At 42.9% G+C, this 12825-nt stretch overlaps 1 protein-coding gene across 4 annotated transcripts; it reads left to right on the top strand.

Moving 5' to 3' along the window:
- Positions 1–2288: 2288 nt before the first annotated feature.
- On the top strand, positions 2289–7456 carry LOC311071551 (uncharacterized protein). 4 transcript variants are annotated; one of them, XM_084095949.1, is made up of 4 exons: positions 2289–2470; positions 2650–2736; positions 5126–5233; positions 5922–7450. In XM_084095949.1, the coding sequence occupies exons 2-4, from the start codon at positions 2658–2660 to the stop codon at positions 7373–7375; spliced, it is 1641 nt and encodes a 546-aa protein (XP_083952075.1). In that variant the 5' UTR covers positions 2289–2470; positions 2650–2657; the 3' UTR covers positions 7376–7450. The 4 variants fall into 4 exon arrangements, 3 of the variants coding, with proteins under 3 accessions (XP_083952075.1, XP_083952074.1, XP_083952076.1); XM_084095948.1 differs by having other exon boundaries at positions 2295–2470; positions 2626–2736; positions 5922–7456; XR_014603891.1 differs by lacking the exon at positions 5126–5233 and having other exon boundaries at positions 2309–2470; positions 5922–7456.
- The last annotated feature ends 5369 nt before the right edge of the window (positions 7457–12825 follow it).

Here is a 12825-nt window from a genome sequence, read left to right on the forward strand (position 1 = left end):
TTCTTGCTGAGTTAATGTGTTTAAATCCTTCATATTTTTTCAAAATATCTCTAGATCTTCATCAGTGAACTGAAGTAAGCTGAATTATGTTTCACCATCTCGATTGGCTGTTCTCTTTAAACATCACACCTTCATGTGAACATGATCCAGAGTTAGTCACAAATTCGGAATATCAAACATGGAATTGACAGAATGTTTGAGATGAGCAAAATATGTGCAGAACAGATCACCCTTTGCCCATACAAAACCTGTCATACTGGTTTAGTGTCTAGTTGAACATTTACATTATTGTCGAGTGACAATAGTAGCAAAGCGAAAGACAGAACAGAACTACAGTGTTTCTAAATAAACTCACTGTAAGTAAAATATATATATATATATATCTGTCTTGCCATTTACAGTTTTGTTGATCTGGGTAATCCGAGTTACAGGTGTTCAAAGTTACATTTGGTTACATGTATTCTTTAGGCTGTATGATTAAATTAATAAAACCCAAGTTGCTTTTTACACTGATTCTGGCATTTCACATCATGTCTGCACAGGCAGAAGGTTATGTACCTGCTCTTTACTGTTTAAATTTTTTTTTAATAAATAGTAATAACCCACGACTGTCTTCATTTGCTCACTCTAATGTCATTCCCAAACCTAAATGACTTTCCTTCTTCTGCATCAGAATATTGGTCTCGTTTTCCTGTATAAATCCCAAAAAAGAGAAGCAAAATTAAATGCGATAAGGTTTGTTTTCAAAGAGCATAATTTCTTACCCCATTTTTCCTTCTTTGCATTTGCGTTCCTTCTTTCTCTTCAGCCTCTCATGATGATGATGATAAACGAATTAGCAGTGATCCAAACTTCAGAGATTTCATAGGGGATTTAATAGCAAATATTTTCATTATTCTAATACTTATTTGCACAGCAATTATATCTTTACCATTTCTTAGGTTCAGCTCTGGTCTTTGGGACAATCATCAGCGTCAGGTCGTTGTCAGATGTGCTCATAGCGTGTCACGCGGCTCCTGGAGTCACAATAGGGGCTTATGTGTCTTCACTTTGCAATCTTCTTCACCAGTCGCCAGTCTTTGCCAGTTTTCTCAGGTCATTTCTGTGTTGTTCAGTGGGGGCGACACTCTCAGTGCGGTTTATGAATGAGTTATTTGCTCTGCTTGGTGTTAAGATGACAATAATTCTGTTAACATTAGGATTTACAATGGTACATTTCAATTTAAAAAACAAACCGCTGACTCAGTTCCTAATTGTTATTATACTGGTTTTACCAGTTGGTTGTGTGCTCATTGGTGCTCAATCTTTCTTATTTTATGGCTGATGCTTGTGTGTGTGTGTATGAGTGTTTGTGTGCTTGTATGCATGCGTGCGTGAGTGTTTACGTGTTGTATAATATACACAGAAATACATAGCCTATTATTTTACATTACTAATATGAAAGCTATTGACCACAAAATGGCTAATAATAGTGATGTGTTATAATTTTATGACGTCAGCAAAGACATTAAGCATAACTTCTTTTCATAAGTTCATAAGAAGCATAAGTTCTTTCAAAAAGACTGCTGTGGCAGTAATATGGAACAGAGATTGCAATACTGTGGTTTACCTAGATATAATTGATCACCTGGTTATTCTGGTAGCATGGTATTTATGTCTAAAACATGTCATGGTATTTTAAATGCTTTTGTGTACTTAAACTGTTCTGTTTGAAAATGTCTTTACATGCAGGAGTCATTCAAAGAGCCATGCATATGTTGAACTTGATAAAGACCTTCATCGCTGGCTTGGATTGTATTGGATTGTAGTAGGTAAATATTCCACTTCATCCAGGGATATTAGTGCCCTACAGTATCCCGTTAATGTTCCGAGTATGAACCTCTTACAAACGATTCAGCTCGTGAGTGAGCAATCCAAATGATTCAGACCGCATCAGCATCCGAAAGAGATCATTCTGATATTCAATAGAACCGACTCAAAAGAGTCATTCACTAGCGAATCGTCACCGCTAACTTAGTTCTGAAAACAAACATGCGTCAGAAAATACACGACAATACAGACAAAATATTGTAGATGACTGTGTTTCCCAGTCAGTATACAATAATATTGATCGTCAAACAAGGATATTTCCGTAATATTTTACCAGGGTACAGCAGTATTTTTCTGAGGCGCGCTCATTGAGTTCAGTTAGACTTGATTGACAGCGACACGTTCAAGTCCCGCCCATTTTGCTGAAACAGGAAATATGATTGGTTAGGAAACCGCCGCGAGGTTGAAATTAAAGTTCTGATTGGTTTTTGAGTAGGCTATACCGGTAGTATATAAAACTTGTCGTGCGTGCGTGCCGGTTCTGATATGCGTTGTATACTAAACTCACTGAAAATGCTGTTTCAAAACTCATCTCTTCCAATCTGTTCGACCTTGGTTGCATTATATGATTACTTATTATAAGTGGGCATACGACTCAATGGTAAATATGTCTGGGGAATCACTCGATCATTATCAAAAGTGAAAGCAAACAAATAGGATTCAACTTCACTGTCAGTGCTGTTAAATTAAACGATCATACTGTAAATATGCTTCAGAATTTTGGATATATGGTAAGATTACATTTTAAATTCACAGATTAACAGTGGCTTTACTCTCCAGTTTGAAAAATGAAACTAAACACGACAGAACCAAAAAGGCTCTTCACACTGATCCTTGCTCTTCACATCACATCTATACATGTTGAAGGTAATGTACAATGTAAAGCAAATGCAGAACTATACTGTTCTGATGCATGCATTACTGTCTTTTTACTTAAAACAACAGTATAATTAGTCTTGTACATAATGTTTTTAAAAATATTATCATATTTGTTGTAGTTTACTTTCAATAACTAAAAATAAATCTGACCCACTATAGTGGACACCATGCATTTAGGGATTTAAGTCAATAGAAATTTGTAAGCAAATATTTTCTTTAAAAAAATAAAATAAACATAATGTAATTAATTACCATGCATTAGAGTGTTAAGGCAAAAATGTTTTACATGAGCAATTATATCAGAGCGAGTCGAGACACTGTATATAGTTCACTTTAAAGGGTCATGAAACCCTAAACCAAATTTTCTGAGATTTTAGCAGAAGTATGTGTGTTGAACACCATTAAAGACAATGTTAGCATCTGTTAGATTTAATAGTAGGTGGAAAATGGTTAAATTGTTTTTTTCAGCTATTTTCATCTTCCGGGTTTAAAATCTTCATCGTGTCCACGTCACAGGCTATGACGTGGCAGAGCACTATAGTACTTTGATGACTCATCAGTGTCTCATAATTATTCATGTCCTGAGTCTTCTTATCCAATGAGAAGACACTTCTCTTAATTATTCATGACACCACGTGGAACTTTCCAATGACGGACATGTCAAACTGTGATATCGCGTATTAGATGAGAGAGGCAATGATGGGACGCGCGTTTGTTTTCGTGGTGCGAAAGTTCCAGTGCATCTTTCCCCGCGATGCTGCCAGGGCTGGACTCCATCAGCCACGGACACATCTAAACTATGTGTGTGTAGCAAGCAGTGGCGGATCTACGGGGTGGCAAAGGGTGGCAGCTGCCACCCCTGGGATACAGTCTTGCCACCCCTGTTGCCACCCCATTTATAAATCAGATGATATTTTTTAAGTATATTTTATGTTCATAGCTACACGTTGAAGGCCAAGGAGACCCGCAACAAACTCCTCTCAAACAGAAATCGCCGATTTAGAATCCCCTCCCCCTCACAATGGTTTCACCCATCACCAGCACGGCAGCGACCCCCGCGAAAATGAAATTTCACCAGTGGCAGCAGGGCAGCCTGGGCAGGCAGCAGAGTGCATCTGTCTGCAGTACGCAGTGTCTTGCAACCCGACTGGAGAGACTGAGCTGCCCCAGAGCCTCTGAAGGTGAAGTGAGTTTCCCCAGGTGTAGTTTAAATACACGTTTAACTTAAAGTTACATTTGTAATGACTGTATTGTATGCTAAAGACGATTCAGCATCAGCAAAAACAGCGAGTCTATTACGTTAGCCAAAATCAGCGGTCAAATCGCTCCCTCGTGATTTGTAAGAGCACTCTTCCCTTTGATTAGCCTAATTTTTATTTTAGTAACGACAAGAACAGCTTAATAAAAAATATAAAATATTGTTTGTATCCATAACATTTACTGATGGTCGCCGTTACGCCGACGTTACGTTACAACACACAATACAGTGCCAGTTAGGAGATCGATCATTTGATTAGCTAAGCAGTCCTATTAAATCCAATTCCTCTCAGATATCACAGCAATGAAACCAGGTTACAACTGGGGAAATAACAAATACAATAGGATTAAGTATGGGCGTTAATAGTTGGGAGAAAATATGATGCGTAATAATGATTAGATCTGCATTTGGTCTTAAAGAGACAGCAGTCTAATAATCCTGCTGACGATTGCTCCATTAATGTGAATCAAATAACAAAAGGCAAAGAAAAAATCAGTCGCAGCTCTTGAATGATATAAGCTTTAATCTATCTATGATAAACTATGCAGTGTTATTTTAAATCTGACTTTATTAGATGTCTTTTTAGCCCATATTACTCCTGAACAGTAATGTCAGTAGACATTACTGAAATTAAAGCACTGGATATACTGTATAATTTGTATATTTGTTTAATAGTATACTTTTGTTTTGTTTGACCATGTGTTTGTACTTTGTTTTTTGGTGTCCTATGTCTTCTGAATATAAAACACAAAAGCCTGCACCCTTCTGCATAACGTATGTTTTATTTGTTTTGTTAAAGCATTGCTTTTTCTTTTGCTATAGATCTTAATTTTACATTTCAAAATATAAAACAATATTAATTGTGTTCTAAATTCCCCCCCCCCCCCCCCTTTTTGATATAACAAAAAGAACCGATAAGAATACCGTTAAAGTACCGGATCGATAAGGAGTATTGGTAAGAGTAGTAATAACGAATGATACCCATCCCTATTGGCAGCAACAAATAAAAGTTATGGCCAATTTAACTGTGATTAAATTCAGTATATATACGTCTGCCATATTTTGCCACCCCTCAAAAATTCCTGCCTCCCTCTCGCCACCCCATAAATATTTTTCTAGATCCGCCCCTAGTAGCAACCATTCAACGGGAGAATATGGTGGACTTCGGCCTCGTACACCAATGCAGGTTGCGTCTGCGGTCCCGAGGACATTTCTATCGCTTCAGAGGTGTGTAGTGTGTGTGTGTGTGTGTGTGTGCGTGCGCATGCGTGCGTGTGTCTAAAATGGAACCCTGACCGTTTTACTTGCTTTTTATTAAATAATCATTCGTTATTAAAATTGAGATACTTCGATAATACCTCAATTGTATGGAACGTAGGCTATATGCTAAATTTCTATGTCACTGTTCATCTTTATTATGTGGGTTTAGGGGGCGCGTAGATGTAGATGTAGGCTATGTACCAAACGTTTTTTTTTTTTAAGCGGAAAATGTATTATTTTCAAACATATGCATTTATAGTGTGTATAGAAACAATTTATATGTTTTAAATACAATTATGATTACTGTAGGCTATATGTAGCAGGGCATTCAGTTACTTTTGAAAGGACAAAAAAAAAGGTGTCCGTGTATTTCATTAGACTTTAACTTTTTTTTTTTAAAAATCTAGCATTTCCTCACATTTTACCACTGATTTTTAGTGACAGTCTATATGCATGGGCCACTGCCGATGACAGTCCCCCCTGCCGTGCCATACCACACCCACGCCCCTCCCTTCTTCTCACAGTCACCACGCCCATTTAAGTTGCATTTTTCAAAAAGATTGTGAGCTAGACTTGAGCTGAAAGAGGGGGGTGTCATGACCCTTTAAATTCAAATAATATTTTCTGATATTTTCATCTCTAACTTTCTCTTCAGCTTCTCACGATGATGATGATGAAGTGAGGATCCTGATAGTGGGAATGCGAGGCGACTCCAGATTCAGCGCTGCAGATATTCTGTCAGGAAGGAAAGACGGTGGACAGGAGGACAGAGAGATTGTAAAGACTCCAGTAATTACAGACGAGGGTCGTAGAATGATGCTGGTCACTGGACCAAACCTCTGTGAGGACGACACAGCGAGACAGAGCTTCACAACAGCGCTGTTTCTCTCGTCTCCTGGACCTCACGCCGTTTTAATGCTCCTGAATCTGGAAGATCAAGAATCAGAAGAGTGTGATGTTGTGAAGCGAGTCCAGGAGCTGCTGGGAGCAGAAGTTCTTCAGTACTGCATTGTTCTTCTGCACCAAAATCACCAGGAACGTTTGACAGGAGCGTCCAGAGGGATCGCTGGAGAAATGATCAACGCATGTGGAGGCAGATTTCACATGATCAGAGACTCTGAACCCAAACCTGCTCAAACAGCAGCTCTCGTAGCGGAGATAGACAAGCTAGTTCGGCTCAATGCTCACCGATTTTACTCAGTATTGACACAAACGTTAAAAACAGAAGAGACAAGACAGCTCTTGTCTGTAAAATATGACACTTTAGGAGGAGCGGCAGGAATCATAGGATGGATTTCCCTTGTTTCATTTACAGCTCTTGTTGTTTACACTGAAGGAAATGACAAAATGTTGATTTTTGGGGCAAAATTTGCAGCGCTTGAATTGTTTATGGTCTATCTAAGACATGTTCTGAGTCCAGATGTTGCTATACCGCTAAATTTGGCCTTGATAACATCAATTGCAACTATATTTACAAGAAACAGCAGCGAAATAGAAGATTTTAATTTTAACAGAAGTAGCAGTGGTCCAAACTCCAGAAATATCATAGGGGATTTGATAGCATATATTTTTATTCTTCTATTGTCTACGTGGATAGCAATTATGTCCATACCATTTGTTCTGGGTTCATCTCTGGTCTTTGGGACAATCATCAGCGTCAGGTCGTGGTCAGATGTGCTCATCGCGTGTCACGCGGCTCCTGGAGTCACAGCCGGGGCTTATGCATTCATATTTCACAATGGAAAGAAGAGTCGTGAATCTCCAGTCTTTGTGCTCAGGTCATTTCTGTGTTGTATCATTGGGGCGACACTTTCAATGGGGTTTGTGACTGTGTTTGCTCTACTTAGTGTGAAGATTACAATAATGCTTTTAATATCAGGACTTACAATGGCATATTGGGATTTAAAGCCTGAAACTCTAGGGAAAGTGATCGGTTTAACAGTTCTTACACTGTTTCTTTCATGTGGTTGTGTGCTCATTGGTTCAGTCTTTCTTATTTTAGGGCTGATGATGAGCTTTCTCAAAGTACTTCTTGAAAGCTTAGTCAGTTCTTACTTGTTTTATGCAGTATTACTGTTAATAGTAATTTGTAGAAGGCAGACTGCATGACTTCAAGTCACAAACAGTGACTAAGTTATAATTGTTGCTAAAGCTCTGGATCAAAACATCTATTAAACATCTGAAAACATTGCTTTGTATTATGTGTTTTTAATAAAATATCTAGTTTACATTTTAGCAACTAATAAGCTTAAGATTTTCTTTTATATAAATAAGCTTTAAAATATTTGATATAATATTTGAATATTAAGCGTTTGAAATCACTATGATTACAAGTTTTTTAAGTTTGTTGTGAAATTAGACAAACTCTACTATAGTGCATTTATATATTCAGATATTTTCTTTCAAGCAGTCCTCTCATATTCCTTCTTGCTGAGTTAATGTATTTAAATCCTTCATATTTTTTCGAAATATCTCTAGATCTTCAGCAGTGAACTGAGTGAAGACAGCCTTCGCTCCAACCCTTCTTGCAGGAAGGAAAGCACGACACTGATCGGGCATTACGTGGGGTCTTCACAATGGGAAGAACCCCAGTTGATGAAGAGGTTCCACTTCAACGCATAGGCATATCTCGTGGACGATGCTCTAGCGGAAGTGATGGTAGTCACCACCGCTGGTGGTAGGGTACTCAAACCTGCCTCGTCCCATCCAGGAGCCACACGTGGAGGTTCCAAAGATCAGGACGAGGGTGCCACAGGGTGCCCCGTCCCTGAGAAAGAAGGTCCTTACTCAGGGGAATTGGCCAGGGAGCTGCTGTCGCGAGGAGTACAAGTTCGGAGAACCAGGTCCGGGTGGACCAGTGTGGCGCAACCAAAATGACCTGCTCCTCGTCCTCCCTGATCTTGCACAGGGTCTGTGCAAGAAGGCTCACTGGGGGAAACGCATACTTGCGGAGGCCCTGTGGCCAGCTGTGCGCCAGTGCATCCGTGCCGAGCGTGCCCTCGGTCAGGGAATAAAACAGGTCGCAATGGGACGAGTCATGGGAGGCAAACAGGTCTACCTGAGCTTCCCCGAACTGATCCCACATCAGCTGAACCGTCTGGGGATGAACCGTCTCCATTCTCCAGGGAGAGGCTGAAACCGTGAGAGCTCGTCGGCTGCACAGTTCAGGTCTCCTGGAATGTAAATGGCTCAAAGCGACCTCAGACGCTTCTGACTCCATATTAGGAGGTGGCGGGCAAGTTGCGACATACGGTGGGAGCGTAGACCACCTTGTCGGTTGATGTACGCTACTGTCGCGGTATTGTCTGATCGGACTAGTACGTGCTGGTTCTTGAGCAACGCACGGAAGCGGTGCAGAGCCAGACGTACTGCCAGGAACTCGAGGCAATTGACATGCCAAAGGCGCTGGGGTCCTCTCCAGGAGCTCGCGGCAGCATGTCCATTGCACATGGAGCCCCAGCCCGTGGTTGAGGCATCTGTTGATACAACAACATGCCTGGAAACTCGTTCTAAGGACACTCTGGCCCGTAGAAAGCTGAGGTTCGAGGTCTGATGGCAGGCTGGAGTCACTGGGACTCGGAGCGTGCCGTGTTGCCATGCCCACCTCGGGACTCGATCGCGAAGCCAGTGCTGAAGCAGTCTCATATGAAGCAATCCGAGCGGCGTTGCTGCGGCTGCGGATGCCATATTCCCCAGGAGCTTCTGAAATAGTTTCAGTGGAACCGCACTCTTGCCCTCGAATTGACGAAGGCAAGTCAGCAGTGACTGCGCGTGCTCGCTCGAAAGCTGCGCGCACATGGAACCCGAGTCGATTTCTATATCGAGAAAAGAGATCCTCTGCACGGGGCAGAGTTTGCTTTTCTCCCAATTGACCCGAAGGCCCAGACAAGCTAGGTGCCGGAGCACTAGGTCCCTGTGTTCGCAAACCTGGTCTCGAGAGTGAGCTAGGATCAGCCAATCGTCGAGATAGTTCAGGATGCGAAAACCCGTGTTCCTGTAGAGGAACAAGGGCTGCCTCGAAGGCCTTCGTGAAGACGCGAGGAGACAGGGCTAGCCCGAATGGGAGAACCGCATACTGGTATGCCTGCCCCTCGAAAACATACCGCCTGTGTTGAGGTAGAATGGAGACATGGAAGTAGGCGTCCTTCAGGTCGATCACTGCAAACCAATCTTGTGGCCGCACACATTCGAAAATGCGTTTGGCCGTGAGCATCTTGAACGGCATCCTGTGAAGGGAGCGGTTCAAGACGCGCAGGTCCAGGATTGGTCTTAACCCACCGGACTTCTTGGGTACAATGAAGTAGGGGCTGTAGAAGCGGGACTTCATATCGGCTAGAGGGACAGTCTCGATCGCACCCTTCGCCAGTAGGGTGGCGACCTCCGCTCTCATGACAGGGGCATTGCCACCGACCATAGTGAAGTGGACTCCCCTGAAGCGGGAAGGAGACCACGTGAACTGAATCGCGTAGCCGAGCCTGATGGTTCTCGCGAGCCTGATGGTTCTCGCGACCCAGCGTCTGGGAAGTTCTAGCCAGGCTCCCAAGAACTGTACCAGCGGGGTGTGAACCACAGACGTACCCTCGGTGGTGCAGCGAAGCGGAATGACCGGCCCGGACGTGGGCGGCATAGAGACCCGGTGTGGGGGCACGGTCATTAGCCGCGTCCTGTCAGAGGAGGCCAGGGAAGGACCAGCGTTCCACGGGGCGTGCTCTGGCAGGGGTCTGGCGACAGAGGGGAACGAGAGTGGCGAGGCTCGTGAGCGGCGCGCACTGTCATCCATGAACTCTGTGTGCTCTGAGATGGATGTGTCAGTTCTTTCTTTGACCAAATTAGGGTGCTGCTCGTCGTGAGAAAACCAAGGATTCTCCCCCGGCTCTCCACTGGGGGAAGGAGTGCCCCTGCTACCATCTCCTGGGAAGAACTGATCGCCATCTCTGAGCAGACCGTCTCAGGAGCAAGGACCGACCGTCTCAGGACCGTCCCCAGCAATCGACATTATATCGTCCTCTGGAGCGCCGAAAGAGACCCGCGGAACGCCAAAAGACGATGTCGCGGGCTCAGTCGGGACGCTCTCGGGTTGCATGGCTTGAGAGGAGGGTGTGGAGCACCGTCACCCTCAGGTCACCCTGGCCACCAGCCGAAGTACCAGTGTGGATGAGGGGACTATCCCTCGAAAGGGATCACTGAGTCTTGACCGAAGCAATGCACAAATGCTGCCTTAGCGTGGTCAACGCCCAGACACGCAAGACAGCGATTGTGCCCATCAGAGTCGGATACAACGCGACCGCAATCAGAAGTGCACGGGCGAGGCATCTTTAAAAAGACGTGCTATGTGCAAGCTCATTTGTGAGAGAATAAAGACTCCGCAGAGTGTTGAAGCGACTAGGGAGATGAACACACAAACACTAGCAGATCACTGCACAGATCAGCAGGGAATGTGCACTCGCTGTAACTCGCTGTCACACCAACACCTGGAGAGAAGCTCATTTCGAAGACTGAAGAGAAGATCTCAGACTTGGCTTGTGGAGTGAAGTGAATACTTGGCTCCGAAGCGAAAACATATCTGCATGTTGTCGGCGTACTTCCTTGTATACCCACAAGGTGGGGCGGAGTTACGCTATGCAAATTCCGCAGACCCATGGCATTTCTTTGCCATTGGCTCGTTTTATATACTCGAAGGTGATAGGCTTTCTAAGCGAAACCCCATTCGTCGTCACTGACGTAACTCGTAGTGACCAAGAAAGGGAACTACAATTACAGTGTTTCTAAATTGACTGCAAGTAAAAAAAAATATATATATAACTGTCTTACCATTTCCAGTTTCGTTTATCTGGGTAATCCGAGTTACAGATGTTCAAAGTTACATTTGGTTACATGTATTCTTTAGGCTGTGCGATTAAATGAACAAAACCCAAGTTGCTTTTTACACTGATTTTGCCATTTCACATCATGTCTGTACAGGCAGAAGGTAATGTATCTTCTCTTTAATGTTTCAAAAATTAAGATGCTAAGATGACAATAATTCTGTTAACATTAGGATTTACAATGGTACATTTCAATTTAAAAAACAAACCGCTGACTCAGTTCCTAATTGTTATCATACTGGTTTTACCATTTGGTTGTGTGCTCATTGGTTCAGTCTTTCTTGTCAGTTGTCTAACAAATACAACTTTTGATTTCAATAATGTTGGCTAGGCTAGCCTATTAGTAGCCTAAATATTAAAATTAACATTAACAATGCAGTAGAAATGCAGTTTATTAATAGTATGTTAATTAATGTAGTTAACTAGAGTTTAATAAATGTAACATTATTGTTAAGTATTAAGGGCCGTACACACCGGGACGAATATCGGCGCGTGTTATTCGCCGGCGTTTTTCAACGCGTTTTTTGTGTTCACACCCAAGGGATTTTTGCTGACGATGAGCCGAGTGAACATGCAAATTCATTCCCTGACATTAGATGGCGCTTAATGTAGAACAGAAATACCCCGGTACACAAGGTTTTTGTAGTCGCTGTGGCGTTTGTCATATAGTTCTTTATGTTCTGACACCAACGAGACCAGCAGCTCTACATTCATCTTGCCTTGCATCTTCCTCGTCTTGGCAGTGTAGACGCTACTTGGCGTATATCTTCTTCGCCGTTACGTATGTGTGCTCGGCAAGACCGTTTTGTGTTTGAGCGCCCCCAAGTTGTGTTTTACTGTAACTTCAGAAGCTCCAGACACGTGAGCAAAAGCGCCAATCTCATTGGTCGGATAGTTTTTGACGCGGTGCGTCAAACCAAAAAAACGAACCCGGGGCGTTTTTTTTTAAATGACGCTTTTACGGGTGGCGTTTTTCGTGTCGGTGTGCACACTCACATTGGCGTCCTTTGTTTAGTCACGAGGCGTTAAACGTCGTCCCGGTGTGAACAGGCCTTTACCCTACTGATTTTCTATACACCGATTCAGACGTCTCGTGAGCTCAGTGTTGGACAGAACAGTTGTTTTAACCATTCATTAAAGTGAATGGTTCAAAGGACTCATTCGTTTGCGTATCGAACGTGTCATTAGTGGACGTGTAGCCTACGCGTTGTGTGATTATCTTGGCAGATTAGGACATCACACAAGATTTGTGTCAACACAGAAAACATTTCATCACTGGATCGTTTTTTTCGTTTACTGAACCTGTGGTTTATGTCAGCTGAATGGGCGGAACGGTTTTTAGAGAAGATAAGGCAATTTTTTTTTTTTTTTGCACAATTCACACCTCACGGTAATTCAGGAAAAAAATCTTCAAATGCTCCACGTGAAACTGCGGTCTTCCGACCTTTTATTATCGTGTCAGTTGATTTTGATTAATATGCACGAGGAAGAAAGAGCAAGACAGCGCTCGACGTGGTGTTGTTTGAAGACGTGAGAGTGCGCGCGTGCGGCCGGGGCGCTCTCTCTGCTCGTAGTCCAGAATTCAGTTAGACGTGATTGACAGCGACACGTTCAAGTCCCGCCCATTTTGCTGAAACAGGAAATATGATTGGTTAGGAAACAAACCGCCGAGCGGTTGAAATTAAAGTTATTGTT

The sequence above is a fragment of the Abramis brama genome (genome assembly GCF_963993115.1).
Source record: "Abramis brama genome assembly, chromosome: 20".
Classification (NCBI taxonomy): domain Eukaryota; kingdom Metazoa; phylum Chordata; class Actinopteri; order Cypriniformes; family Leuciscidae; genus Abramis; species Abramis brama.